Source organism: Bactrocera latifrons, unplaced genomic scaffold (assembly GCF_001853355.1).
Source record: "Bactrocera latifrons isolate USDA-ARS-PBARC rearing strain unplaced genomic scaffold, ASM185335v1 scaffold_141, whole genome shotgun sequence".
NCBI classification, from domain to species: domain Eukaryota; kingdom Metazoa; phylum Arthropoda; class Insecta; order Diptera; family Tephritidae; genus Bactrocera; species Bactrocera latifrons.
In genome coordinates this window covers 61051-88383 of record NW_017534864.1, presented here as the reverse complement: position 1 = coordinate 88383, position 27333 = coordinate 61051, and the positions used below count along the sequence as shown (strand labels likewise).

General features: G+C 39.0%; 4 protein-coding genes across 9 annotated transcripts; 3 read left to right on the top strand and 1 right to left on the bottom strand.

Annotated features, from left to right (window-relative positions):
* Positions 1-2878: 2878 nt before the first annotated feature.
* On the bottom strand, positions 2879-4405 carry LOC108965522 (nucleoporin SEH1-like). Its single transcript, XM_018927999.1, has 5 exons — positions 4295-4405; positions 3804-4244; positions 3544-3752; positions 3345-3487; positions 2879-3291 (listed from the first exon to the last, which is right to left on the bottom strand). The coding sequence occupies exons 1-5, from the start codon at positions 4403-4405 to the stop codon at positions 3122-3124; spliced, it is 1074 nt and encodes a 357-aa protein (XP_018783544.1). The 3' UTR covers positions 2879-3121.
* A 368-nt stretch (positions 4406-4773) lies between these two features.
* LOC108965557 (protein ariadne-2) lies at positions 4774-12374 on the top strand. 5 transcript variants are annotated; one of them, XM_018928074.1, is made up of 4 exons: positions 4774-4934; positions 5059-5463; positions 9329-10713; positions 10776-12374. In XM_018928074.1, exons 2-4 carry the CDS (start codon positions 5397-5399, stop codon positions 10920-10922), a joined length of 1599 nt encoding a protein of 532 aa, XP_018783619.1. In that variant the 5' UTR covers positions 4774-4934; positions 5059-5396; the 3' UTR covers positions 10923-12374. The 5 variants fall into 5 exon arrangements, with proteins under 5 accessions (XP_018783619.1, XP_018783621.1, XP_018783618.1 ...); XM_018928076.1 differs by having other exon boundaries at positions 4774-5463; positions 9329-9646; positions 9722-10713; XM_018928073.1 differs by having other exon boundaries at positions 4774-5463; positions 10776-10942; positions 11006-12374.
* A 4588-nt stretch (positions 12375-16962) lies between these two features.
* Positions 16963-18297, top strand: LOC108965524 (zinc finger protein 239-like). 2 transcript variants are annotated; one of them, XM_018928002.1, is made up of 4 exons: positions 16963-17067; positions 17154-17298; positions 17391-17953; positions 18018-18297. In XM_018928002.1, the coding sequence occupies exons 2-4, from the start codon at positions 17209-17211 to the stop codon at positions 18214-18216; spliced, it is 852 nt and encodes a 283-aa protein (XP_018783547.1). In that variant the 5' UTR covers positions 16963-17067; positions 17154-17208; the 3' UTR covers positions 18217-18297. The 2 variants fall into 2 exon arrangements, with proteins under 2 accessions (XP_018783547.1, XP_018783548.1); XM_018928003.1 differs by having other exon boundaries at positions 17126-17298.
* Positions 18298-19552: 1255 nt separating this feature from the next.
* Positions 19553-22207, top strand: LOC108965512 (regulator of nonsense transcripts 3B). The gene is made up of 3 exons (XM_018927987.1): positions 19553-20063; positions 20142-21473; positions 21544-22207. The coding sequence occupies exons 1-3, from the start codon at positions 19953-19955 to the stop codon at positions 21880-21882; spliced, it is 1782 nt and encodes a 593-aa protein (XP_018783532.1). The 5' UTR covers positions 19553-19952; the 3' UTR covers positions 21883-22207.
* Positions 22208-27333: the final 5126 nt, after the last annotated feature.

The window sequence follows — 27333 nt, the reverse complement described above, 5'->3', positions numbered from 1 at the left end:
CTCAAAGCGCACACTGACAGACGAGTCTGTCCGTGGTGGACAAAGGAGCTAGCGGACCTCCGCAAGAAAGTACGCAGCCAGTTCAAAAGAGCGAAACGTACGGGGGTCTGGGCAGAACACCGAAGCTATCTCACCTTATATAATAAGGAGATTGGATCTGCAAAGCAGGCCAGCTTCAGGAGATTCTGCGAGAATGTCGCCACTATGCCAGAAGCGGCTCGGCTCCACAAAGCTCTGGCTAGGGGCACAAAGGGAGCAGAATTAGCAATTAAGCGGGACGACGAGGCATTCACGACCAGTGCGGAGGACAGGGCCATGGAGCTCTTGAGGGCGCACTTCCCGGAGACAGTTCGGGAGGACCGCTGTCCACCGGTGATCGAACACAGGCCATCCCACGAGGATTGGAGTATTGCCAAACAGCTGTTCACGGCGGACTCGATCCGGTGAGCGCTGGCCTCGTTTGAGAGCTTCAAGCCTCCGGGAGTGGAATGACCTCTTTCCGGCGCTGTTGCAACAGGGGGAGCAGCTTTTGCTGCCCCACCTAGTTCGACTGCTGAGAGAGAGCCTCGCATTGGCGTATATCCCTGAGGTATGGAGGACAGCGAAGGTGATCTTCATACCTAAGGTAGGAAGGAAAGACTACTCGTTGGCGAAATCATTCAGACCGATAAGTCTAACGTCCTTCCTACTGAAAACCATTTAGAAGATCGTGGATCAAGAAATAAGGATGAAGGTGCTAAAGAGTTCACCGCCACATGCGGCTCAACATGCCTACAGAGCGGGCAGATCTACCAGCACTGSTCTGTACCAGCTGACCTCTGGAATAGAGAGTTCACTGGAGCATGGGGAGGTGATGCTCTGCGCGTAGAAGCCGTACTCCGCTCAAGGGTTGCTGAGACCACAGTAGGTGATAGCAGTATTCGTCTCGGCACAACAAGAGGHTGYCCACAGGGGGGTGTGTTATCACCCCTGCTATGGAGTCTTGTTGTGGRCGAACTGCTAACACTGCTAACAGACAATGGAATCCAATGCCAAGGGTACGCGGACGACATTGTCATTATGGCAAGAGGGAKAWTTGAAGACACTCTTTGTGACTTGATCCAAAGAGGTCTTAACCTAGCGAAGGGGTGGTGCAGAGAGGTTGAACTAAATATCAACCCCTCCAAGACGTATGTAATCCCATTTACAAGACGCAGGACCTACCCGGCCTCAGGAATCTCCTACTGGGAGGTAGTGAAATAGGGATAACCAGCAGTGTTAAGTACCTCAGTTTAACGTTAGACTCCACGCTGAGGTGGAAGCAGCACGTAAACCTGACTTTGGTCAAGGCGACAAGGGCCTTAATGGTGTGTAATCGCCTGGCAGGAAGGTCCTGGGTTTTAACGCCAAGAATAGTTAGATGGCTGTACATCATGATAGTAAGACCGWTAATCACATATGGGGCGGTAGCCTGGGCCTCAGTAGCGTCGCAAACATCGGTTAGGACACAACTACTGAAGCWGCAGAGGCTGGCCTGTGTCTGCATGACGGGTGCAATGCGAACCTGTCCAACGGCGGCACTGGAGGTTCTTCTTGAACTTACTCCACTTCATCTGGTCAACGGTCTAGTAGCCAAACACACTCTTCTGCAAATAACGGCAGAGGGGTGGGGAAAAGGAAAAATAGTCTCATCCCGGAGGATGGGGAAGATAAGTGGCAAGTTACCACTGGTCCTCCTGCCGAGGGATAGTACTACTAAAAAGGTAAACCTAAGGAAGAGGTTTAAGGTCACCCTCGGCAGCAATGAGGATTGGAACGACTCCAACCTCGAGCAGTTGTTGAGGAACAGTACTATGAGGTGTTACACAGATGGCTCTAAAATGTCGGAGGGAATCGGCGCTGGGATTGTGGGCCCACGCACTAGGCTCCCAGTATCCATGGGTTAGTTCCCGAGCATTTTCCAGGCAGAGGTGAATGCTATAAGCCGGTGCATAGAAATTAACCTCCATCGCAACTATCGCAATGAGCGTATAGCTATTCTAAGCGATAGTCAAGCGGCGCTGAAGGCGATCTCCTCTTACGAGATCAAGYCGCTTCTAGTGCAGGAGTGCAGGGAGAGGCTGAATAGCCTTGCGGAGARAAACCAGGTACACCTGATATGGGTGCCTGGTCACAAAGGTATAGCCGGCAATGAACTGGCAGACGAGCTCGCCCGCTCCGCAGCCTCCACGAGGATGGTAGGACCCGAACCCTTCACAGGAGTGGGTCCCCACACCATCAAGGAGCTGCTCCGTAAAAAGGAAAGAGCAGGAAGGGAAGAGCACTGGCGACAAACTCATGGTGTGAGACACGCCAAGCTGCTAATGGGGGGTTACAACCTGAAAAGGTTCAAAATAGTAATAAACCTCCCCAAGAGCAAACTCAGGCTATTAGTCGCATGGTAAACTAGCCACTGTAAGCTGAATGGGCATCTGCACAGAATGGGCCTATCAGGTTGCGCCAACTGCCGTTTCTGTGACAGGGAGGCTGAAACTCCGGAGCATCTGCTGATCGACTGCACAGCAGTCTATATTCGCAGAGCCAAGGCCCTTGGAGCTCTATTTCCGGATAGGGATCGCATTGCCTCGCTAGCGCCTAGCAGTCTACTGGACTTCATTAATGGGCTGGGACTAAGTGAGGTAATGTAAGGAAGGAGAGGGCGCAATAGACCAAAGGTCGCAGTGCATTCCTCATTATCATTCATTCATTCATTCATTCATGGATGTCAAAGTAAACAACATATTTTTATCGAGTCAGTAAATATTGCTACAGTGCTAAGAAAGAAAGCGGAAAGTACTATGAACTTTCTGTTGTATTGTAGCTTGCTGTTAATACTTATGCARTAAATAAACAATGTATGTCGTATATACATATATAGAACATATGTATTTATAAGCGTTATCCCATAATARATAGAATTCAATTGGTATTTTAACAACTTTAAACCAACCATMCTATTAACGAAGACACATTACTTTTTTTCCTTGTTGAAAGTACTACATACTAACTAGAAACTACTCGATATAAAACAACATTAAGGTATATAAAATAAATTTTCTGTGCTGTCCRGCATACACACTAACATATTTTTTATAAATTTATGTTAATGCCAAGGAACTTGACTAGGATTGCTAATTGTTCCTTTTTTATAGTATTTCGCAGTAGCAACTGCAGCGGTAGTAAAATTCGGGGAGTTAAGATTTGGTTCGTATGGCGATAAACTTCCCTCYGCTTTTAAAACGACAGCGCATTTCCAGTTCCTTGTATAATTCACTATAAAAACAGAGGATATGAAAAGTTTTTAGTATTTTCAGCAATAAACTTACATCGCCAAATACGAACGCAACCATCATCACCAGTAGAAATCAACATCGTTCCCAGCATGTTCCAACACACTCTCCAAACGGGACAATTATGATCACTAAACCGTGTGGTTTGGGTTTCAAGTGTCATATTCGAAGTAGAATCACTAAATTGATAAAATCTTATATATTAAATATTCAATTTCATCATATAGTTATATACTTGTTTCCATGAATGTTTACAATGTATAAATCYTTACTAGCAACAGCCAGAATATGAAATCTCCGACCGGCAGCAGGAGCAAACGCCAAATCAGTTACTGGTTGATTTATTTCACTTATAGTTTCCACTTCAGCACACTTTCTTGCGCTTTCATTGTATGCAAATATAAATACTTTACCTGTATTCATCGATGGATCATCACTACCAGCCTGCAAAAACTTATTTAATATACAGAATTTYACCCTTTTCCCATAACTTACCGCTAAAAGATGTGATGAAAGTTTATATGTAGAAGTATTCCATGATATACAGGTTAAGGGCAATTTGCATGTTATTTCGTGCTGAACAGGCCACTGCGAAAGGTTCATTATATCCGGAGCTTCGTATATTCGAATAATACCATCAGCGGATACTGTAGCTAGCAATAGTCCTAAGTATTTGGGAGCAAATTCTATATCGGTTACACTTGTACGTGAGTCTACAAGAGTCGTTCGCCGYACCCAACGACGTGCTGGTGTCATTGTCGCTGCTACTTTTTCACCAGCAACTTCTTCCCATACAGAAGCTGTGCGGTCAAACGAGCATGTAGCTAAAACTTGTCCAAACTCGGGATGTGCCCAAGATATACGCCAAATAGAACCAGAATGCGCCTTCCAACTACTAGAAACTGTTAACTTTCCGAATTCATCTTCATCCCATATCTAGAAATTTATGTATTACTCAAAAATAAAATAGTTTTCCAACATCTTACCTTTACTGTTTGATCACTTGAACAAGTACCCATTCTTCGACCGTAATAATCAAATGAGACATCATRGATTACGTCTTTGTGATCAGCAGATATGGGATCGACTTCAAACATTTTGTAAATTAAACGAAGAAGTATGTTTATTGACAACAATCTCAAATTATCGTAGCAATGTTGCAGAAAAGAATTTAAAATGTGAAATTCCACACAGGGTGCCAATTGATGCAATAAATTAATTGGGCAATCTTTAGTTTTATAATAAAATTATGAAATATTTCTAGTATTTATTAAATTCATTTATTATAAACTTATGAACAAGTAAACTAATGTATACAAGTTTATTTCTCCTAATAATTTTTAAAAATATATTATTTTACCAATTTTAAAGTTTAATATATAATAAATATTCCGATTACTCTGTGTTACAATTATACCATTTATCAACGACCCATTACAGTTTCATGTAAAAGCAACTATTACTATGTGCAGGTTCTGTCCTTTTAAGTTTTATTAAAAGTATTCATAGAAGAGCTTACATGATTGGGAAAAAGTGCAAACATGAATATAAACTACAAAGCCATATGAAAAGTATGTGCCTACTTTTGACGGATTTTAGAGAAAATTATTAAATGAAGAGTAGAAGGTAGAACAAAGCAAGTTTAATACAACTTAAAAAAAAACAAAACGGAAATATATCTTATTATCGCGAAAATAATTACAACATATACATAATAMAATTAAAGCAATATTAAAATGAATTGTTACAGAATTTCCACTGTATATGAGCAATGAACAAAACACGTAATTTAGCAATAGCTTTAAACAAGTCTGTCGCATTGAATACTACCCCGCAAAGAATACACTTTACCCTTTTGCCCATCGTTTTGACAAAGTATTGCATATACAACACAAGTCGTGCACCACCACCACCGTTTTAACAACGATCACAGTCAGCAGCTATAAGGCCCTTAATGTCAATACAATAGATAGTATTGGTGATGATCTTTATTAACTAAATTACCACTTTGATTTTGCAATAAATCTTGTTTGAAAATTTCTTCTGACAAATACCGTGAATATAGATAAATTTATACTGCAATCCACAATGTCAGCCGATTCTGACATGGAATATTCTGACAACGATTGTGAATACGACGATTATTATAATTCAGGTGAGTAACCTTTTGAAAAATTATAATGCCACTTCTGTGTTAAATATTGCATAGATAGACAGATAGATAGAGATAAATAATTGAGGAATGCACTGCGACCTTAGGTCTATTGTGCCCTCTCATAACTCACAGGGACTCGCTTAGCCCCAGCATATTGATGAAGTCCAGTATTTTGCTGGGTGCTAGCGAGGCGATTTGGTCCCTATACGGAAACATGCCTCCAAGGGCCTTCGACCTGCGCCTACAGACTGCAATGCAGTCGATTAACAGGTGCTCYGGAGTTTCAAGGTCCCTGTCGCAAAACCGACAGTTGGCGCAAGATGATAGGCCCATGTTGGCTAAATGCCTTTTCAGCTTGCAGTGGCCGGTGTAAAAAGCGACCAGGATCCTGAGTTTGTTTCTTGGGAGGTTTATTAACGATTTGAACCTCTTCAGGTTGTACCCCCCAACTAGCAGCTTGGCATGATGCATACCGTGCGCTCGCTGCCAATACTTTTCCCTGCCCACTCTCTCCTCCTTGCGGAGCAGCTCCTTCACAGTATGGGGACCCACCCCAGTGAACGGTTCGGGCCCAACCATATTGGTGGAGGATGCGGAGCGAGCTAGGCTCGTTGCCGGCTATACCCCTGTAACCGGGCACCCAGATTAGGTGCACCTGGTTCTTTCCAGCTAGGTTGTTCAACCGTTCCCTGCACTCCTGCACCAATGGCGATTTGATCTTAGGAGGAGATCGCTTTTAGTGCTCTTGACTGTCGCTAAGTATAGCTATTCGCTCGTTGCGATAGTTGCGGTGGAGGTTTATCTCTATACACCGACTTATAGCCAAGACTTCAGCCTGAAAAATACTCGGAAAACTTCCCATCGGAATGGAGAGCTTGGTACGCGGACCTGCAATACCCGCTCCTATTCCTTCTGACGTTTTCGAGCCACCTCAATGTGCTATCCCTTAACATTTGATCAAGAGTGGAGTTGTTCCACTCACTCTTGCTACCGAGGGTAACCTTAAACCTTTTCGTGCAGTGAGTTCTAGTAATGCCGTCCTTTGGGARGAGGGCAATAGAAATGTCGCCACTTATCCTCTCCATCCTCTGGGACTAGATTATCTTGCCTTTGCCGCATCCCTCTGCTGTTATCTGCAGAAGTGAGTGCTTGGCTACTTGACCTATCATTATATGGAGCGGTGTGAGTTCCAACAGGACCTCCAGACTTGCCGTCGGACAGGTCCGCATAGCRCCCGTCATGCAAACACATGCTAGTAGTAAAGGCAACTTTATAACATCATGAGACATTCCCGTAACTGTTGTGATGACAAGAGTTCTAGTAGAAAATTTTTGTAAATCCGACTGTTGGAGTAAAAAAAAACAAAACTGCAACTATAAAATATTTTTGACAATTCAAATAGTGGGCGATTTAAGTTTAGATTTGTTATCGGTTGTGATTAATTGTTGTAAATATTTTGGAACACATTGATTTTTAGCTTTGTGGGCAGTGATAAAAGACTTTAATTTTTGCCTATTTAGAACAGGTATGCAAAAATCTCATTATTTTATATTCAATTTGTAAAGCKAGGTCTGATTTCAAAATAAAGTTTAATAAGATTAATCTACCATTTGCATAAAAAACTATGTTACATTTTTATAACCCGAATGAAGGTTATAAAATTTGTCCCGAAATTTTTAACACACAAAAATAAGAGTCTAGGACCTTATAAAATATAATACATATATATATATATATATGCCCGCAGATACTAATATACGCAAAGTAGACCCTCAGGTCTCTAAAATTTTACGCATTACCTTTTCTCCGCAAAAGTTGTTCATATTACGAAACCGCCTATATCGCACCTGTTAGAATATAACTAGTATACAAAGTGATCGACCGAAATCCCCTTGCCACAGCAGTTGAGTCTTAGCAACCGGTATGGGCACGGATTTTTATCTGGTCAAGGACTGTCAACTCGGTTGTTTTTATTGCGAGTACTTGGATTCATGTGATGCGCAGGCCGGAACATTTTGCGAAATGACACCAGCCAGAGCAGGAATTACATCTGACTGAAGTGATGTTCCGACGCRTTACGGTTTGACGCACGAAACTGAACGGAACTGCGGGGAACCAGGAGTTGTCTTGTGGCATCTGCCCGGGCATCGGTCAAAGATGAAACTGGAATTTATGCTGCCTAGTTGAGCATCGTGGGTTCGTAAAAGTTCCTTGTTGACACTCCACTGGAGAGGCAGTGCATCGTCATCAACTGCTGCTATTGATGAATGGTCGAAGTCTTTAAAAGACATACTAAATAGGATACCTTTTATCTCTTTATGTTAAAAGTCAATACAATTCATAAATACCAAGATTATATTTCAAATCATCAGCATGTGTTCAATTTTCTTGTTCGAATCAATTGAAATTTGTATTGTATAAAGAAAWAAATAAAAAAAAATAACAACACAGAGCTAAGAGGAAGAACATTTCGTATGCATGTATATTTAGTATTTGGGTTTTACTGTTTGGTGCTCCTGAACAGAGAAACGATGAAGTATATGCGTACAAATGCAAATATTATACCACATGTATCCTAAAAGASGGTGCCATAACCTTGCCAGGCGAGTTTTTCGTCTTTTCACGATTGAGGACCGGTTCATCATGTGAAGTCCACTAGGCTGAATGTTGGTCGGACTTCAGAGTGAAATGATGGAGCCATGCCAGCCGACGTTTTCGTCTTTCCACGATTGAGGACCGGTTAATTATGTGCAGTCCACGAGGCTTCTCGTGTGAAATGATGAAGCCATGTTTCTATTGTCACACACTCAAACTCTCCTCAAAATCAACAATCCGTTGTTATGGTTGGATTATGAACTTGCACGGCACCCACTTTGCTTAGAGCTTTCGCCTTTTTAGGATGTCCACCTTCCTCATTGTCGTCGGTGCTCATTTCGCCTCTGTCCAACTTAGCAAATATATTTTCAACGGTTGATTTTCCTGGTGCAGAACGCAATTTCAACAGTATTTTTCACCCTTTTACTTTTTGTAAACCAACACAAGTTGCTTCACCCAAAATGCTATATCTCATTAACTAATAGTTCCTCAGTTGCCAAATTTGTATCTTTTAAAGGTAGACGCTGACTAAAAATCGCATAGATGATATTAGTAGTAGCATCTATGTATCAGCCACAGTAAAACCTGGTCGGGCCCTATAGTACTATATAGTTACGTTATTTTTTCGTTAACGAGCCTATCTCCCTATTGTACAAACAAGCCTCCAAAAATGAAAATGTCGATATCAAAAATAATGATTTGAATACGAATAATAATTGTATACAATGCATATAGACASTTTTTTGATCCAGTTCCAAAGGACAAAGTGAACCCAAACAATTTGCTGTCTTCACTCATAATGATATAGTGTATATGGGACAATATATATGTACATATGTTCACATTTATAAGTGAATTTAGATGAATACTTGTATATACGAGGAGAACGAGTATGTGATTAAAAATGCAAAGGACTGCGTATATCAGCTCGCATATTGTTTAAGTATTTCTYATGGAAATAAAAAAGTCAAAAAGTGAAAAATAAGCATAAATTTATATACAGTTGAACTTCCATTAGTCGAAGTTCTCCCTAACTCGAACTCTTGAATTGGCAACAGAAGWCAAAATTCTTTCAATAACTGGAAATCTCTTTAACTTGACGTTCTTTTGTGGATTATGGTGATTCGAGTTAGGGAAATTCAACTGTATTTATGTACAGATAACTATAAGTTTTTTTTTGTCGGAATTTACTTTGTTAGGTTTGCTTTGGCTTTATTTGTGTTAATTAGTGCAATTTTAAATTCGAAAAACTAAAAGCTTAAATTTTTAGGTGAAGACTGCGATGTGGAACGGCTGGATCCAAAGAAAACTGATCCTGAGTACTTCGAATTTGTATGTCTAACTGTCGAGGAGGTGGAAAAATTGCTCAACGAGTCTGTGGAAAAACTGAACACAATTCTAGAGATTACTCCTTCACTGGCGAAAGTGCTACTGCTGGAGCACCAATGGGACAATCAAGTGGTAGTGGATAAATACCGAAAGGACGCAAACGCATTGTTAATAACAGCTCGAATAAAACCGCCGAATCCATTGCTCAGTATACCTGATCCGTTGGCGCCCTCCACCAGCAAAGACGCAATTGTATTTGGTACTAGCAGTAGTATTAGTAGGAACAGTAGTTGTAGTAATGATGACTCACCACGCAACGTTTTGATCTCATTAGGTATATGCAATGCGTATAACACAGTGACACCTGGCGGTGGCATCGTCTCACAGCTCTGTCAAATGTGTCCAGTCTGTGCTAGTTCTCAGATGGGTGATAAATTCTTTAGCCTCTCATGTGGTCATGCATTCTGCAAAGACTGTTGGTCAACGTTTTTCGATACACAAATATTTCAAGGTATTTCCACACAAATCGGCTGCATGGCCCCCATGTGTAATGTGCGAGTTCCAGAAGATTTGGTCTTGACCTTAGTGACACGTCCCGTAATGCGCGACAAGTACCAACAATTTGCGTTCAAAGATTACGTAAAGTCGCATCCTCAGTTGCGCTTCTGTCCCGGACCGAATTGTCAAATTATTGTTCGCTCTCCAGAGGTTTGTGCAAAGCGTGTCATCTGCACTTCTTGTCATACATCGTTTTGTTTCAAGTGTGGCATGGATTATCATGCGCCCACTGACTGTGTAGTTATTAAAAAATGGTTGACGAAATGCGCTGATGACAGTGAGACAGCTAACTACATAAGCGCCAACACCAAAGACTGCCCGAAATGCCACATTTGTATTGAAAAGAATGGAGGATGCAACCACATGCTTTGTTTTAACTGCAAACACGACTTTTGTTGGATGTGCCTGGGTGATTGGAAAACGCACGGATCTGAATACTATGAATGCTCTCGTTACAAAGACAATCCGAATATTGCCAATGAATCGGTGCATGTGCAAGCTAGAGAAGCGCTCAAGAAATATTTGCACTACTATGAACGGTGGGAAAACCATTCAAAATCTTTACARTTGGAGCAACAAACTATTGACCGATTACGTGATCGTATCAATGAGAAAGTGATGAAAGGAAGGGGCACATGGATTGATTGGCAATATTTGTTCAATGCGGCAGCTCTATTAGCGAAATGTCGGTATACACTGCAGTATACATATCCATATGCTTACTTCATGGAAAGTGGTTCGCGTAAGGACCTTTTCGAATACCAGCAGGTTAGTTAAAACAACAAATWAATAGAATCTTATGTAAATATAATTGTACAATCTATTTAAAGGCTCAACTTGAAGCTGAAATAGAGAATTTATCTTGGAAGATAGAACGTGCGGAGACCACAGATTTGGGTGATTTGGAGAATCAAATGGATATCGCTGAAAAGCGTAGAACAACGCTGCTCAAAGACTTTTTCCCCGTAGACTTTTGAGTGCCAATTAAATGACTGCAGTAAAATAGTGAAATTAATATTTATATTTAAGTTTATGTTTCAATGATTAATGCTTCTTATAGCATTATCTGGTCAACATGGCTGCTAATTGGAATGGATAAACTGCAATATAAACGCAATGCGCTGAATATTTTATAGAATATTAAAAAAATTCACACACATATACAAGCATTAACGTATAATTGCGTAATGTTCCCATATATTATTTAAGTAGAGTATAAAATGTATATATTTCTAAAGCGATATTACCTCTTGGCAGTATCCAAATGAATGTGTATCGAGTTGTGTTAAATATTGACGAACTCACAACAAAAATACTAACACAGCGTGTTTACACTTCGGTTAGTTAAATATCATTCAAATAATATTAGTTTTTGAAATACCTGAGAAGTGTAAAACAAAAATTTTAATGTGAATATCTGAACAAATTAGTAGTTCGATAAACTTAACAAATTAAGTCAATAAAGAGATTATTGGCATGTATTAGCTTATTAAAGTAACAGTTGAACAAGAAACTGATTATCGAACCCAGTAAGCGATTTAATTACGAAAGACGACATAGGTGCACTCTATTCGTTTCAACGTTCGTTCAACGAAACAATATACGTATAATATATACAATGTGTTGCGGGGTATACATATTCATATGAAAATTTGTAGTGCAGTACACTCTTATAAAAAATAATCTTTTTAACATTTTTGTTTATATATTTTTGAGTGATTTGAGCGACTAGTAATTTTCCACACAGTTTTCCATGCTAAATAGAATCCAATATTACATATACGGTAGCTAAAGCTATCTGCTAAAGCTTTTTCACTCAGTATTAATTCCAAAATATAAATGCTATTTGACGTTTTGATAAGCCTAGTGTGATGAAATGGTTTTGAATTCTGCGTAAATGTTCCGTTGGATGTGACTAGTTACTACCCAACAACAGATTTAGTGTTTCGCAATCTATTTTTATAGTTTATATAAAATATGTGGTATTAAATTGGCTTTAGATCTTTGTTTTGTTTTTATACTTGGTTATTTTATTTTATTGTAAATTTTACTGTGTATAGTTCGATTTACACATTTTGACTGAATAAGTAATATTATGATATAAAATAAGTGTAGAATAATATGGAGCTCTAATCTGAGCTCTTTAATTGTATAATTAATTATAATTAGTTAACGTATCCCATTAAAGAATGCGGAATATATATAAAGAAAACGACCATACTACGTCCCAGATGAGAAGCTGGGACAACATGATATTTTCAATTTTACTGCTATATATATTCGACCGCGTTTTTATTTTAATTACCTTGTAAATTTTATCATAAACATGTAACCACCCTTCAATTGAAACAATTGATATAAAAAATGCTTTTTAAAACATCATGCGTATAAAAGTGTAATAATTAGAAAATAAACTACATTAATAGCAATAGCGTCAGTCATTTTAATTTATTTTATTTTGGAGAGTATAGAGAGTAGCTTTGTTTGTAAGTACGGTGATTACATATGTATGTATTTGACAAAAATGTAAAACCTCCTCTGTTGCATACCGAGCTTTGTTTAGCATTTCGATTATAGTTACGTTTTCGAAAGTCGTAAATTTRTATTAAATAAGTGAGAAACATATGTACATTAAATGACGTTGTGGTTATAGTGGCAATTTTGAGGACATCTGCCGAGTTGACAGTTCCTAGCCGGATAAAAATTCGGGCTGGTTCCGGTTACTTAGACTCAACTGTCGTGGGAACGGATACAATAAATACTGTTCAGCGTCGTCAAAAAATCACAGAGTATTATAGTTTTGTTTAGCTAACAGCTATTTAGAACAACTGAAACTAATCGACATAGAAAGAGGGTATGTATAGGACAACTGTATATAAAAATTATGGGATGACTAACCAAATTGAATTTCGCATGTCTTTCGTTTCGGTTTCACCCTTAGCCCTTCTTTAGTTCACTTTTAATAAGCTTTTGTAATCATATTTTGTACACTAAAAAAATACAATAGAACTGGTTAGTAATGTTTATATTTGTCGACATCATGCCCTAAAATACCCTAATGGAAGTTATATTGAAATTACATTAAACTGCAGATGACTCCTGTATTGTTGTTATTTAAACTCCATAACCCTTTGACAAGATATTAGAAAAGATAATTTCTTATATAAGTACAATAGCGAGCCCTTACGAATGAAAGAATAAAATTCGAAATTTTATTAAAATATGCAGAAAAGTTGTGTTTGTTTAAGTGGCCATATACGAAATTCTATGCACACAATTAATAAACTGAACATTTGAAAATAAAGTAAAATTAATAAGTAAGGAAGAGCTAAGTTCGGATATAACCGACCATTTCATACTCTTGCAACTTGCAAGGATTAAAACCCGGAAAGTACCTTTAGGTACACAAGGCTGGTTAGTTATTGGGTCTGAGGGCTAAGGGAAATATTGGTTTCAATTATTGTTTACTAAAAGGGAATTATTATTAAAATATACAATAGTTTTGATTTTTATTRCGATGACAAAAATTCGAACTTCCGAACAGCAAGTAAGCCAAGGTTTTATTAACAATTAAATTAACATCTTACTAATGTTTATTGTAGATTCATAAATTATTCTCGTTTAAATGGGGAATCAATATGTTTTCTACGAAATGAGACACACAAACTATTTATTTCCTTGTTATCGGTAGTTTTGCAGGAAGGCATTTTAAATGATTGTAACTTTGGACTGAAGTATCCTACGATATCTACATATGTTTCATACAAAACCTACATTTAAATGTTATGATACCATATCATAAACTGCGAATCAGTAATGACTGAAGAGGAGTAAACACTTCCAAACTTAAATTTAGGGCGCAAAAATAAAAAAAATTAAAAACTTTGATTCTGCTTGTGGATTATTTTTATTTGGTCTTTTACATTTTTTTTACTTCTAGTCGATAATATGATATCATGTAAATGGCCGCCACAGTTACGCTTTGGCCAGAACTTCCGATGATAGGTCCTCACATTCTTACCMCCCCAACTTCAAAAAGCTTGGTGGCCAGTCCAAATCGCCAAAACGGGAGATTGGGCGCCCGGGAAATGCTTCCTTCAGCATATCGGTTGTGGCTCGAGCTGTGTGTGYCGTTGCACCGTCGTAATGGAACCACATGTTTTCCAATCCCAATTCATCAAGTTGCAGCAAAAAGAACTCGTTAATCATTGCTCTGCAGCACTCACACTAACCGYTTGGCCCGCGACGTGACTTTGACCGGGTGTAATGACTCTTTGTGGGTTGCACGCGGATTTTCAGTGCCCGCTAAGATGGAAATCGGCCTCACCACTCATAATTAGTTTTGATGAAAAATCAGCTTGCTCTTTGTGGTGATTAATGATGRCCTGACCGTATGTTAAACGCGATTAGCGGTCAGCAGCTAACAGCTGATGCATCGTCTGGACTTTGTATCTTCAATTGTACCGAAATTCACTGTAAACACCGTCGACTGATATCCATTTGCGTGGCATGTCGTCTGGTCGATTCTCTGCAGAACGGCTTCTCCGGAGTCTGCCACGCCTGACATCATCTTGTGTTGTGCCAGTCTTTTCGAGGCAAGCGGCTAAACGTCGCTGTGTTTCACCAGTAGGCGTTGGACGACCAGAAAATAAGAGGTCAATTGATAGGACTCTTAATTTCATTTTAAAGTCTCCAAATGTTTTTAGAAATTTACTCTACGAGCTCAACAAATTTTTTGCTTTTCTATTGATCTTTAACTAATAACTGATTAAAATAGTTTGAAATTAAAAAAAAAAAATAGTCTTCTTATCGATTTTCTATTAATATTTTTAATAAATAATCTCATTAATGCTTAGCTACAACTGTTTGTTAACTATGGTCTCCACCACTCCTCTACCGTGTTGTTAACAGTTGAAAATTTTTGATATTCAAGTCAACCCCACTAGACACGGTGAGGAGTGGTGGAGTTTCAAGTTTGACAGCTCTTCAACCGAAATTATTTGATGGGTTGAGTTGAATACCGAATTTTAAAACTCCAACCAAAATGTAGTTAAGTTGAAAACTATAATAAGGGCCAAAATCTTTAAAATGCTTATCTAATAAATGTATAAATAAATTACAATAATTGCATTTACATTACATATGTACACTTGTGCTCATACAATTAAGCCACATAAACGTTATGGTGTACAAATTCATAAAAGTTGAATTTTATTGATAAATCGGAAAAAAAAGTTTCACAAAATTAAAAGAAAGTACTTAAACTTTATTGTACTTATAGTTTTTTAAAGGTAAATTTTAATGTAAAAGCAAAAATCTGTTTTCTTCTTCATTGGTATGTATTTTTCGTGCTCATATAATTAAGCCACCTGCAAAAATAAGCTGTCAGATAAAAGAATTCGATGTTTTGTTCAAAAAAACTTGCCTTATTTAGACTAATATTTTGTTGGGAATCCCTTTTGCAAAATTACTTCCCTGCAGCGTTGGTTCATTGTACGGACTAGTGTGTTACATTGGTCCGGAGTAATTTTCCTCCATTCTTCATTTAAAATTTGCCACAAAGTAGCCTTATTTGACGGTTTTCTCGCCGCAACTGCCCTTTTAATAATCCCCCATAGATTCTCTATAGGGTTTAAATCCGGGCTTTGGGCAGGCCACTCAAGACACTTGATACGGTTCATCGCAATCCAGTCCTTAACGACCCTGGAGCAGTGCTTTGGGTCGTTATCCTGTTGAAATATCCATGCGCTGTCTCTTATACACATCTAGATGTGTATAAGAGACAGGTCCTACTCCGCATGAAGTAAAACACCCCCATACCATGACTGATGATCCACCATGTTTGACAGTTTTTTTAGTATACCGTGGGTTCAGTTCTTGTAGTGGTGGTCGCCTGACATAGGATCTACCGTCATTCCCAAAGACATTAAATTTAGATTCATCACTCCATACCACTAGATCCCAGAATTTTGAGTCCTTTTGCAGGTGCTCTCTTGCAAACGCTAGCCTTCGTTTGATGTTCCTTTTTGTAACGATCGGTTTGCTTCGTGCAATTCGCCCATTTAAGAAATTTTCCTGTAATCTCCGTCGGACTGTCTGTGCTGATACCCGTACACCATGATTTTGCTCAATTTGGGCTCTAATTTCACTCCAGGTCAAAAAAGGATCTACCTTGCTCATCCGTACTATCTGCCTGTCGTCGTTAGGAGTTGTTTTTCTGGGTTTTTTACGGGGCAGATTTTCAAAAGTCTTATGTTTTTTAAAATATTGTAAAGCATTCTTAACCTTTCCCCTAGAAAAGGTTAAATATTCCACTACTTTCGCAATATTTTTGAACTTTTGGTAACATTCCCATATGACTCTTCTTTCACATGGAACTGTACTCTTGTTTTTACTCATTGTTTAGAAAACTTTCAAAAAACGTTTTTAAATTAAATGGAACCAATAAACGTTTCACTTTTTTAATAATTTTTTTTTACACAGGCAGTGATTGCAAAGCTTTTGTAACACTGGCTTAATTATATGAGCATACGCGACTAGATCAACTGCGAGTTTATTTTCATTTTTTCACCAACCACGATACTTATTTCTCTGAATAACTTCCTAACATATAACGGAACTTTTTTGCATACCGTTATACAAATGAAAATCTAATTCGGTGAATTTATTTTCAGAAACGTAGTTTTGYTATGCAGTGGCTTAATTATGTGAGCACAAGTGTATATGTATGTTGAATTCTCGCACATAAAAAAATCATTGAAGAATGAACAAAAAAAAAACAGTTTTATATGATGTTTGGCTTTAGCTATATACATATATATATCATACTGATCGAAAACACAGTTGCTATTTATACAGGTAAAACTACTTGTTCGTTAACGTATACGCAACCGTGCTATATAGTTTTACCTTAATAGATTAGGAAAAATTCGTTAATTAGTAACGAGTTGAGCTGTCAAAAACTGACGAGTTTTCGTCGAAAATACGCGAGCTGTCAGATTTTTTGCCTTGTTTTTTCAGCTATTAAGAAGATTACCGCTGTTGTTACAGACAAGAGAATAATTTGCGTTTTTATTTAGCAAATACAGATTGTTAAGAAAATTATATAAATTTGATAACAAGGTGTGTTTTTTAATTTTAGTTTTAATATATAAGACCTTTAAAATGCGAATTTTAACAGTGCGAGTTATGTATTTCTACTTTTCCAGAATCGCTGGCATGCGTTCAGTTTATGTTGTGAGTTATAGTTAATTGGGTAGTTTTATGGACTCTATTCATTTCAATATGTCTGCAGCCGACGAATTTGAGGAACCAGCCCCTACGCCAACATATAATTGTAAAAGGTGCAAAAAGGTAAATAAAGTTCTGTGCTAATGTACGTCATACACGCTCAACCGTGCATGTTCAATGGATGCCTTTATTAATAATTATTGTTTCTTAAATAGACTTTCTCTTGTAAAAGGGATCAGCTTCTYCATAAAAAAGAAGTACATTTTCAAGCAAAGTCATCTTATGAATGCAAGTTGTGCTCCAAATTTTTCTGCAATGGTGGCAATTTGGAACGCCACATGAAGGTACACAATGATGTCCGCCCATTTGTATGTCATATATGCGAAAAAGCTTTTGCCCAAGCTGTAAACTTACAACGTCACTTTTCGGTTCATAATGGCGAAAGACCGTATCAATGCAACTTTTGTACCAAATCCTTTACTCAACAGAGTAACATGCATCGCCATCAATTAACTCACACTGGGGAAAAACCATTCCGCTGTAAGCGTTGTGGTCGCTATTTCTCTCAGCGTGTTAATCTTAAGAAGCATATTATGGGCCATTTGAATGCAAAACCTTACGCCTGTGGAATATGTCAAAAATCATTTATTCAACTAAGTAACTTCAAGAAACATTTGCAATCTCATGTAAAAGAAGGTGTTGAAGTAGATATCGCAGCAACAGTTGCAGCAGCTACAGCGGCAGCGCGCCAAAGTATTGAGTTGGCATCGCAACCTGTGTAAGTAAACACTTTTAATAATGATAAGTGTAACCCCAATTGTTTTATTTCTTTTTTCTTGCAGGGCTTTTGAGTGTGCAATTTGTCGAAGTATTTACGATAACTTTGCAGATTTTGAAATGCATGAGAGTGCCTGTACAGGTGCAGTGCAACCGAAAGTTGAAGCTCTGGACACAAATACCTCCGTTGACATGTACTCTCCAATGAAGTTCGAGGTTGCACATCTAGACACTCATGAGATAATTATTGAAACCACCCGTTAAAGTTAATGTATTGAAGTACGTAATATGCAAGTAATGTGAGAAATAAATTTAAATTGGTCTAAAATAGGCAAGAATCACTAATGAATATTTTTTGTGTGCATGGTGTTGTAGCGAAAGAAAATGTTGCTCACATAGTTTTTAGCAATGGAGTTGGTTGCGCTTGAATGGACAAAAGTCTAGGTCGGTTCCGGATACGTATTTTCAAACGTCATGAGACTAAACAGATGTTTTTATTAGTAGGTATTCAGATTTATTTGAAGTAATGAATATAAGTTTAGAACCGCACTACCATTTGTAAATAAAAAATTATCGGGTAAAATTTAGACTAGCATCCCCGGATTTCGGGGATAAAATGGGTATCACTGGAAAGGTGACGTTCTCCAGATCACGAAAATATATATACATAATTGCCGCTGACGTATAGTTTTAAAGATATTTGCATTTAAAGTTGAAAAATTGACAATTTTTATATTGATAATTTGTATATTGTGAATAACTTTTTCACTTATATTATGCACTTTCCACTTACTAACACTTCACTATAACGTTTCTGTATATTAAATTATATATATATTTTCGTGATCTGGAGAACGTCACCTTTCCAGTGATACCCATTTTATTCCCGAAATCCGGGGATGCTATTCTAAATCCCAGCCTAATTATCAAACGATCGTTAGAAAAAATGTATATGCGTATACATGGTATATTTAGAACTATAATACGCGAGTTCTTCCGTATATTTTCATATAAAACGTTCTCTCATAAGCAGAATGCTTCCTTTATAACCCAGTTGCAATACGCTTGCACTTTCTTACTACCTCACTCTCACTCTTGAACGCCGACGTGATATCAATTTTTCCAATCAAGTTGACGATCAAGTTAAAATAGCTGACGCTTAGTTTTGCAAACAAATGTCATGTAATTTTCGGAAATATGAATATTTCCTAATATTCATGAATTGATATCAAAATATATTTAAGTATATCGTGTATGTAATTATATGCAACATTTTCAAACATTTTTTGCATAACGGCCTTTTAAAACTAGTGTAAAATAACGTCAGGTTTGTTAGAGCTTTGAATAATTTTACATTTTACATATTAGTGGCATCACCACTCTACCTCATCTCTCTATCTTCCATTCTMCTGTCAACTCTACTGTCGTCCTACTGTCATTGGCAAATATCAAATTGAAGTTAGCGAGAACGAATCAGTCGTGTAGTCGTGCAGCTGTCAAAATAGGTCCGTCCATAAGAACGTGTGTATTATAATATTTGACAGRTGTCGTTTGCAGTCTGTCGCGAACATTGTATTCCACACATTATGTGCTGAACACATGGAGAGCGACAAACTTCAAGCGACATCATCGTCAAATATTAAAATACACACCTCTTAAGGACACAGGTAGTGAAGGAGCTGTCTAATTTAATTTTTGACGCAAAGCGAAGCGAAATTTCTTTGTGAATTTGAATTCATTATTTATGCTTTTACTCATATTTACACAATTGAAATAAAAACATTCATCGAACTTTTCTGTCAGAGGCTATGTCTGAAGCAAAGCGAAGCAAGAGCAGAACATAAAAACATCTCTAATTTCAAAGACTTGAATACCCTGTACAAACTTGAAAATCAGCTGGCTTTAATGGTTAACATTACAGTTGGAAGACTATTATATTGTAAACAATTTCATTCCCAATTCAAGCATAAACTTTAAATATATTGAATTGAATATTAAAAATGACAAAAGTTGAAAATGGAGAACAGCCCGACGTTAAGTCTGGAAAATCCGAAAAGGAGCGTTCCAATAAACGTGCTCATAAAAAAGAAAAGCAAAAGCCACAGACGAAGGTATGTTTGTTAGTGCCTTTGAGTCTATTTAATTGCTTATTTAACTAGCATATATATACTATTTTACTAATATCATAGATCGTTATTCGACATTTGCCACCTACTATGACTGAGGAAGAGTTTCTGAAACAAATAGATCCACTGCCACCACATGATTTTTACTATTTCGCTGCACCCGATTGGTCTTTGGGATATGACGCTACCTGCCGAGCCTATATAACAATGAAGAACTATGACGATGTGTTTTTGTTTAGAGATCGATTTGATGGATACGTTTTTGTAGATTCGAAAGGTGCTGAGTATCCAGCTATCGTTGAATTTGCACCATTCCAAGGACTCGTTAAAAATAAATCACGTAGAGTTGACAGTAAAGTGAACACCATTGAGCAAGAGTCGCATTATCAACAGTTCTTAACAAAGTTAGAAGAAGACCGAGAAGCTGCAAAAGGTGGTGAAAGCAAATTAGAATTTAGTTTGGACCGCAAAAAAGATGAGAAAATCACTTCAACACCGTTACTCCAGTATCTAGCCAATAAAAAAGAAAAGCGGCGTGAAGAGGCCAAACGGCGACAAGAGGAGAAGCGTCGCCAGCGCGATGACGACAAAGAAAAAAGAAAACAGGCACAATCCCAACAACAAGTAACAAAAATTATATTAAATAACGAAGGAGGCGGTGGCAAAGGGGGAAATAAGTTGGTCAGTGGCAAGGAAAATATTGTCGGTGAAAAGAACAACCAGCAACAACCGCATGAAGAGGGMAAAAGCTCACGTTCCCAAAGACGAGCTGAGCGCAATCAAAGAAGGCGAGAGGAATTTGAACGTAAACGACAAGAACGAGATCAAAGAGATAAAGGCGGCGAAGGCAAATCAAATCAAAATAATAATGTCGAATCTAATTTGGCCAACGATAAAAAAAGTCGAGAACAGTCACAACATGGAAATAAATCAGATGATGGGAAGCAAGCACTACGTAAAGAAGGTGGAAAACGTTACAGTGAACGTCGAGAACGAGATAGAAATCGCAACCGCAAAGATAAAGAAAAAGAGAAGGCCAAGGATTCTTCAGTTGGCGATGAAGTGCTTAAAACCGAAAGTACAGCGTCAGAAGCTATAAGAGCTGCAGCCGCTGCCGCAGCTGCTGGCGGAGAAGCTATTGTTAGCGAGTCTGTTATGAATTTTATACGTAGTGTAGCAACCGCCAAGGAGTTTGTTCCCAAACATAAACAACAAGAGATGAAAGATAAGCAAAGAAAATTGTCTGACGAAAAATTAGCCGAAAAAGATGACGAAAAGAAAATTGAAACAAAACCGTCAGTGGAAGGTCTGAAGAAATTTGATTCGAATGTAGAACTTGATACTCGTACGCCAAAACAAAGAGCTGCTGATGAACAGCGCCGTATTAGAAATAAGGTACTTGCACTATAGTTTTTAATGTACAATATTTGTATTATATATATATTTGCATTTCAATATCTTTAAGGATCGTCCTTCGATTGCCATATATCAACCGAAAGCACGTTTACGTATTTCGGAAGAGCGTGATCCCAGTACATCTCAACCTCTAAGTAGTGGGAAAAGCGACACTCGTAGCAATCCTACATCTGATTGTGAAAGTGTAAAAAAAGAGGAAACGAGAACGAAAAAGGTGTCTCGTTATTCAGAGCGAAGGGCAGAAAGGCGTAACAATAAGGACAAACAAAAAACTTCGCCTGATCCCACTGAATCCGATCAAAAAGATGAAATGGAACAGCCCAAATCAAATGCAGCTGAAAATGAGGTTATTGAAACCCAAGATGCAGCCAAATGCACTGAGGAATAAAAATTGTTAAGTTTTTATCGGAATTTATAAAAAAAACTCTAAATTAAAGTTTGATTTTAAGTTTTAATTTTCAATATTAGCGAAATCTTTCAMAAATTACAATCATTTGAAATTTACACTTTTGTTTTATTTTGATTAATGGTTTTAATTTCAAATAGTGCAAAGTTAGCCGGCTACTAAAGTACTACGGTTTACAATCATTTGAATATGAGTAATATATTTATCACTCGTAATATGTGTACTATATTAAACATTTTATGTGAAGAAATAACCAGATATTGGATTTATGAATCTGTAATAAATAATTATCTTATTTGTGCTAATACTTCTATTTACCAATTGATATGCATTCTATTTATGCCTGTAAGTCAAAAAGAAAATCTATTATTTAAAAGACATTATTTCTTCTTTTCATAATTTTGAACATTTTTGACACGAGGGTACATTATTATCTGGAAAAGAACATCTCCAAATTTCAATACTWCGCCTCACATCCACATGTTCATTAAAAATATTTGCTGTATATTCCTTTTAACGTAGTTGTTAYCTTGATAATTTATGAATTTTATGTATGTAAATGTCGGAGCGGTAGTCTTGTATGCCTTGTATTTTGTATGTCAGTGGATAAGTATGCGTATGYCTGAGTGCTAATACTTTGTAGGCAGAGCATTATTTGAAATAGGCGACGCAGAGGCGGCATATTATTTGTGGAATACAATGCTCGCGACAGACTGCAAACGACATCTGTCAAATATTTAAATACACACATTCTTATGGACGGACCTATTTTGACAGCTGCACGACTACACGACTGCAGGCCGACAGTTGTCGTTCTCGCTAACTTCAATTTGATATTTGCCAATGACAGTAGGACGACAGTAGAGTTGACAGKAGAATGGAAGATAGAGAGATGAGGTAGAGTGGTGATGCCACTAATATGTAAAATGTAAAATTACTCAAAGCTCTAAMAAACCTGACGTTATTTTACAAATAAAAGCATAAAATAGCTCTGTTACATCATTTATAATAACAATTGATAATTTAAAACCAATACATTTACCTATTTACTTATTTTTTGCTTAAAAATTTCGCTTTGAACAAAATATTAAAATTTCATTGAAGTGCAAGGTATTAGTATGGCCACAACGAAATTGTGTGCATGAAAATGGACAACTGCGTTGTTTTGTGTACATGCCGGCCATTGTTATGTTGCTGCCCACTCACAAACGTTCATGTAATGGCTGTCTCTTATACACATCTAGATGTGTATAAGAGACAGAATATGTAAAATGTAAAATTACTCAAAGCTCTAAAAAACCTGACGTTATTTTACAAATAAAAGCATAAAATAGCTCTGTTACATCATTTATAATAACAATTGATAATTTAAAACCAATACATTTACCTATTTACTTATTTTTTGCTTAAAAATTTCGCTTTGAACAAAATATTAAAATTTCATTGAAGTGCAAGGTATTAGTATGGCCACAACGAAATTGTGTGCATGCAAAATGGACAACTGCGTTGTTTTGTGTACATGCCGGCCATTGTTATGTTGCTGCCCACTCACAAACGTTCATGTAATAGGATTCACAACGCCATTTTCAGTTCACTGTTGTGCTGCTGCAGTCTATCGCGAGCATTGTGTTCCTCACATGAATCAGTTCGAAAAGTGGCATCGATAGGAATAGAACTTGCTGCGCTATATTAGTAGAAATACAAATTGAAGTTATTGTGTTAAAGTAAGATWAAAATGTACAACAAAATGGAATCATATACGAACAAAATCCCCGACATACCTATGTATAACCCCATATCTATCTCTATTATGTATAAAAAGCATTCTGAAGCTTTTAATTAAGAAGCATAATCGAAAGATTCGTCTTGAATTTGCAAGGACATATCTTAAGCAGCCTGCTGACTTYTGAAATGATGTTATATTCACGGATGAGTCTAAGTTTAACATTTTTATGTCCGATGGAAAAGTAAATGCGTGGAGACAACACAGCACTGCAATGGATCCGAAAAAATTGCGATCGACAGTCAAGCATGGCGGCGGTTCAGTCATGGTATGGGGATACATGTCTTCCTTTGGTGTTCATCGATGGTTGTATGGATCAGTGGAAATATCTGAATATACTTAACAATGGCCGCTGAAAAAATTGGTATTGCAAGTAGATTTAAACTGTTCGCTGRCCTCCAACCGGTGTGGGTGGTGCTGATAAGCACTGCCCTGGCAGAATGTCGGGTGCCGCATGCATGCACCAACCAAKACCTACCACCTCCTCATCCAGGGTGTTATGCGTCTCCCGTGGCCATTGGATGATTTGCAGCCAGGAGGTAAATTCGGGTGTATTCTAACGCAAACACCGGGGCGAATTGGGGAGTAACTGCGGTCTTAACACGTCAATGGGATCTGGTGTGGCGGCTAGGGGGTCCCTATTAAAAGAATAGACCCGACTGCTCACCTTGCTGAGCCAAGGGTCGTGAGGACAAGATGAACAAATAAATAAACAAATAAATACAACAACCACACCAACCAACCCGACAACGAAGTAACAACATAGGACAATGAGAAGGAAATCGGCGCAGCGATAGGCAAGAGGGGTTAAGGAGCTAGGCGGAAGTTTAGGTTCCTTGACGCTCTCTCGCCAGAGGAGCGGACACTGTTTGGGGAGTATGCCAGGGATATGCCCTCATGCAGCGGCACTCGGCTAGCGTAAGTGCCTATTRCCGCTGAGGTAGCTACGAATTCTTCTGCACTTCAGAGTTCCCGACGCACGATCTGGTGGTGGTGYAAGCCAGGGACTTCGAAGACCAGGACGGCTTCAGYCTACATCCCAGGGGAGTCATCCACGGCACCCCCGKAGGTGGTGGAAAGGCTGGTGGAGCATTGCAGAAGCTACAGGCTGCCCCTAATTATTAGCTGCGAGACAAACACCCACCACTTTAAATGGGGCAATATAAACTGCAACGTAAGGATGAGTCTCTTTTAGAGTACATGGTAGGAAGTAGCTTAGCAATAGAGAATGTAGGGTGTAAACCCACATTCAGAACAATAAGGAGGAGAGAGGTGTTGGACATTACCTTGAGCAATGAGCYTGCGAACAGATTGGTCTCACAATGGAGAGTCTCGACGGAGCCCTCCTTGTCAGACCACAGGATTGTGAGGTGCCCTTAGACGCAACCCGCGCAAGGTGAACTGGGATGCCTTCAGGGATATACTAAGTGAGGAACTGAGCAGGGAGGGGTAGAATGATAATAGTTTCAGATTGAACGCGTCTGTTATTAACGCTTATCATGRCAGTTGCCTCCTAATAGTGCYCACAGACAGACGAAACTSTCATTGGTGGTCAAGGAAACTGACAGACCTCAGGAAAAAAGTACGTAGCCTATTTAACAAAGCGAAACATAYGKGGTCTGGGAAGAATACAGGGGCTATCTCAACTTATACAATAAGGAGATCGGTTGCATAAAGCTTTGGCCAGCGGCACATATGACGCAGTAATAGCGTTATGGGACATTTACGACCAGCGCAGAGGACAGAGCCACGGGGCGCACTTCCGGGAGACTGTTCGGGAAGACCAATGTCTACCCGTGATTGGACTGTGGACTGTGTGTCCATCCCGCGAGGATTGGATAATCGCCAAACAAATATATACAGCGGACTCGATCAGGTGGGCAATGGCATCGTTTGAGAGATTCAAGTCTCCGGGAGTGGATGTCATCTTTCCAGCGCTGTTACAACASGTGGAGCAGTTTTTACTGCCTCGCCTGCTGAGAGCCTCGCAAAGGCGTATATCCCCGAAGTATGGACGACAGCGAAGGTGATCTTCATACCCWAGGTAGAARGAAAGACTACTCATTGGCCAATCAGTCTAACGTCTTCTTACTAAAAACCATGGAGAAGAKCGTGGACCATGTAATAAGGACGAAAGCGCCAATAATCATGTACGGGGCGGTGGCCTGGGCCCTCAAAAACTTCGCAGACTTCGGTAAAGACCAAACTATCAACAACAGCTACAGCGGCTAGTCTGTTTGCATGACGGGCGCAATGCGCACTTGTYCATCGGCAGCACTGGAGGTTCTGCTTGAACTTACTCCGCTTCATTTGGTTATCGGTCAGGTAGCCAAGCGCACACTTCTGCAAATAACGGGAGAGGGGTGTGGCAAAGGCAAGGTAATCTCATCTCAGACGATWTAAAAGATAAGTGGCAATACACCATAGCAGYCTCCACCGAGATGGTCGGATCCGAACCCTTTACTGGGGTAGGTCCCCATACCATAAAGGAGCAACTCMGAAGAGGAAGACGGAGTKGGCAGGGAAGAGCTTTGGCAACAAACACACGGTATGAGACATCTCAAGTTGCTCATTGGGAGATACTACTTGGGTTGGTTCAAAGTTGTAATTAACCTCCCCAGGAACTGATCGCATGTATACTGGCTACTGCAAGCTGAATAGGCATCTGTATAACATGGTCCTATCCTCTTGCGCTAACTGCCGGTTCTGCGATAGGGAGCCTGAAACCCCGGAGCACCTGCTGATCGACTGCACAGCAGTCTGTAGACGCAGGATTAAGGCCCTTGGATCCATGTTTCCGGATAGGGWTGTGATTTAGGAGGGCACAATAGAAAAAAGGGCATCTTTCTAATGCTGCGGTCTTGAAACCTTCTGTTAGTCGTCGCATCTATTTGTACAATTTTCGGGCATTACCCCTGATAAGCTGGCCGTGTCAAGCACTTCATACTCACGCATTTCGGTCTACCTCTTTTTCTGTCTGTAAATGCGTCTCGCTTTCCTCTTCAACTCTCGGTATTTATCCCATMYMGYACTTGTTGTGGTCGTAAAGTTACGAGGTAGGCAGTCCGCTTTCTCTCAGATGCGACACGGCATCCCTCATCATAACAGCTGTTTTTTGAATTTTCCGAAAACCAATGGCTTCGTTTGTAARGAGCTTGAAATGCCGTCCTATAGTTCCTTTATACMGAGTTGTTGACGGGTGCTCTCAGAGAGCAGGAGTGMAAGTCGAGTAGAAAATCGTTCTGCTGTCTGTTGTGATTTCAGCTTCTCTACGTCGAACCGAGTCCGAGTCGATGTTAGAACTTCGGAGCGTACGCACTGGAGACGCGTCTTCCGTCTATCACAACATAATCGATCATGTTTCGAACTTTTCGATCCGGAGACAGCCAGGTAGCTTGGTGAATTTTTCTATCCTGGAATCTAGTACTACAGATAACCATATTTCGGGTCGATCAGCCTCAACCCATTKGGGGATTTTTCCTCATGGAGGCTGAATTTACCGSCTGTTGTGCCAAAGATACCTTCCTTGCTCAACCTGGTGTTAAAGTCGCCAAGCACGATTTTGACATCGTGGCCAGCAACTGTACACTCTTATAGAAGATGGTACCTTCTCTATTTAGTTCTACAGCTCGAACTATTTTCTCCAGAAG